This window comes from Mercenaria mercenaria, chromosome 10 (assembly GCF_021730395.1).
Source record: "Mercenaria mercenaria strain notata chromosome 10, MADL_Memer_1, whole genome shotgun sequence".
In the NCBI taxonomy this organism is placed as follows: Eukaryota; Metazoa; Mollusca; class Bivalvia; order Venerida; family Veneridae; genus Mercenaria; species Mercenaria mercenaria.
This window is the reverse complement of record NC_069370.1, coordinates 55950198-55953692: the sequence shown is the minus strand read 5'-3', so window position 1 is coordinate 55953692 and position 3495 is coordinate 55950198. Positions and strand designations below refer to the sequence as shown.

The 3495-nt window shown below is 34.6% G+C and overlaps 1 protein-coding gene across 1 annotated transcript; it reads left to right on the top strand.

Annotated features, from left to right (window-relative positions):
• The first annotated feature begins 1777 nt into the window (after positions 1-1777).
• On the top strand, positions 1778-2656 carry LOC123561499 (glycosyltransferase family 92 protein F13G3.3-like). The gene has a single exon (XM_053516927.1). It carries the CDS (start codon positions 1778-1780, stop codon positions 2654-2656), a length of 879 nt encoding a protein of 292 aa, XP_053372902.1.
• Positions 2657-3495: the final 839 nt, after the last annotated feature.

Below are 3495 nucleotides of genomic sequence, written 5' to 3'. Positions count from 1 at the left end.
GAAAGCGTATGTAGCAGATATCAACGAAAGTCATGGAAAAAGGTACCTAGTAGTATGTTTTTAAGCGAAGGTAGACAGAATTAACATGCGGAATACTAATTACAATTCGACTTAATATAGGTTTAAACTAACACCAAGTGCGTATGTTAAACGATGCTACTTTATTTTTTTTGTCTAAAACGAAAAGTACAGAAATACTTTGGTATGCACTTACCGTGGAAACGGCTGAATATTTAGCAAAAACGTGAATTGATAATTCAATAATCACGAAAGTCGGTGCTTCATGCTAATTGCCACATACCAAATATTTAACGCTTAATGCCAATTATCTAATGCTAAATGCCAAATGTTAAATGTCAAATAGCTATTGCGTATTGCTAAATGATTAATGCTAATTGTCATTATCTTTAAAGTTATGAATTAATAATTTCTATCTCTTAACCTTATGAATGTAGCTTTTAATCATTTGAAGACATAATATTCTACTAGTCTGACTTGAAACAGTAACATGGTCTACCTGCACCAAAACAGTTTACTCTTAAAATGTTTAGAAAAAAGTTTTGAATGGAGACAAAGTTATGTAACAAAAGCCAATGACTATTTAAAGGATACGTTCATACACCGATATATGCCGCTCTTTTTTTGATAAACACTTAGCAATAACTGTTTGGCATTTTTGATTTGCATTTCTTAGTTAACAATTAGCATTAGCTGTTTGACAATTGCCATTTGTCAGTTCGCAACATTTGGGATTCAGCATTTAGCAAATAGTATGTTGCATTTAGTATTTGGCAATTTGCATGACGCATCGGCCTTTTCAAAATGCTTAATCAGCAAGGATTTTCAGAAACTGTATCAAATGCTTTAAAGATTTCACGCAAATAGTTTGCACAAATAGATGACCTCACAGGGTATGCCACTTACCCAGACTTTCATTTTATTTTGCCTCCTCTTTCTATTGTATAATAACAATGAAATATAAAAAAGGTCGAACGTGATGTCATTTGGAAACTTTTCTTTACACAATTTTCTTTGTCATTTGGACGTAAAAATTGTTTGTTTCCGGTATCCCGACCAACCCTAAATTTTTGGCCCGATCCTAAATGTTTTTATGGCCTTTAAGAATATTTTTTTCAACTTTTTAACAAAAAGTTGCAAAACTGCACTTTTTATGCAGTGATGTAAGAAATCAACTTACTATGCTCTTAAGGCACAACGCCCTTATTTGTATTCACTTTTTGACACAAAATAATAATTTCCGAAAAGTCTCACTTAATAAAAGAAAATCCCCCCCAACCCCCCCCCCCCCCAAAAAAAAAAAAAACCGACCTACCTACCCTATTTTTGAGTATGTTACCGGAAACAAAGACTTTTTAGGCCTTATATTAATCGGCACATTCTGAATATTTCAAAGAAGCATTTAGATCGAAAGTTGTGTGTAATTTGATGACTATATATGTGAAGAATAGAACAAATATCGGTCAAATCACGCCGAATAGCAAAAGTGGTGGCTATATGTCCAGCCACAGAGCACGTGTGTGAGCACTAAATATAATTACATACTTATATGATGGTAGTTCGTTTTGTCAGTCTTAATTTGTTTCAGACATTACTCTTTTTCATAAATATTCTGTTAAAGTTATTTTTTTCGAAAAAAATCCACGAACATGTTTTGTCTTTTCGGCATTTCATTCACTTGTACGTATATATTTGTATTTTTATTACATTTTTCAGTCAAACGGCTGCCCACTTTGTCTGTTATCTGTGTGACTTAGATATGCCGGATGCTGTTTCTATAGTGATGTTGTCTACCATTCATAATCCGCTTAACATTTTACCCGTGCACGTTAAACCTCAATTAAAGACTCACAAACATTTCACAATGTGTCTATCGCTTATGCATTCATCATTCAGTGACAGTTCGCAGCTGCTAGAATGGATTGAACTTCATAAGATCCTAGGGGTTGAAAGGTTTCTGATATACGTCCAAAGTGTATCCAACGACGTGAAACAAGTATTAAAATTCTATGAGCAAGAGAATAACGCAATGGTAGCAACATTGCCATGGTCTTTAACTGATGATCTCTGCAATGATGTTAAACTGCATTACTGCGGGCAACTTGCTGCTCTAAATGACTGCCTGTACCGCAGCAAAGGTTACAGCTATTACATTGCTGCCACGGATCTTGATGAGGTCATTATTCCGCAACACAAAAATGATTTCACTTGGCTCGATATGTTACTTAATCTTCCGGATCATAGTGTGTATCTGTTCAGAAACTCGTTTGTAATTAGAAATCTAAAGAATAGTGCAGATATTAAAGAAAATAAACATATAATGACTGATTATTTAATGAGGGATGACTTTATATACGGACCACGTGACCGCTCTAAGATGATCTCGTGGACTGATGACGTTGTTACGTTAGGCATACACAATGTATGGGCGATGAGGTCAGGGGACGAGTATGGAGTGGATCCAAATGTTGGACTGCTTCATCATTACCGGAAGTCACCTGTGGTGTACCCAGAAGGTGTGCATGTTTTCAGAATAAAAAGTAATGTTACAGTAAAATATTCCCAGGACCTTAGAGAACGAGTATCTTTGGTTCGAGAAAAAATGAGAACCAATTCACCAAAAACTCGACCACCATAACTTGTCATTGCTTTATTTTCTAGTCAAAAGGAAATTTGAAGTGTTCAATCAACAGTTATGTAACGAATACACTTGCCTTGCTTGTTCTAGTTATTATTCTTATTGCATGTTCGATGTTCTTATTTGAATACCATTACTGCTATTCTATATGTATTGTTATTGTTAATTATATTCAATGTTCCGTTTTTATTGTTTGTTTGTTAATATTACTAAAAACTTTTTTATTCTTGGTGTATGTTTGTTATTTTTATTCATTGTTTCGTTATTCTTATAGTATGTTTGTTATTATTATTCAATATCGTATCATTCATATTGTAAACGTTGTAATATTACTTTATATGTTGTTGTTCTTATTGTTCGACATTCCAGTTGTAAAAGCCATTGCGATAAGAACTACTGTATATTAGTTGTTATTGTTAGTTAGTTTCTATGTCTTCCACATGTAGTGGGGAAGACATGTGCATATTGATTTAGTGCTGTCCGTTTGTCTGTATGTCAACAAGTTCGTCCACGCAACTTCTCCGACACCACTGGATGGATCATTGCCAAGCCAAGTTGTGCATATCGTCAACATTTCTGATTTGATGATTTTTAGCTGAGTTATGGCCCTTGGTTTATCAAATTTTATGATATCTTAGCCATTTCTCTTATATTACTAGGCGGATTTCCAGTAAACCTTACAGTTTAGTGCCAAATCTCGTTGTGTATATTATCGGCGTGTCCTGTTCAATGATGTGGAAGTATGACAATCAATTTCTCATATTTTACCTTGTTCGGGCAGCTGCTCCGACAGATCAACGTGTGTTAACCCTACATTCAATGCTGAAACAGCATCCGCA

Coding starts and splice junctions, on each gene's coding strand:
- LOC123561499 (XM_053516927.1), top strand. CDS start 1,778: ATGCCGGATGCTGTTTCTATAGTGATGTTGTCTACCATTCATAATCCG.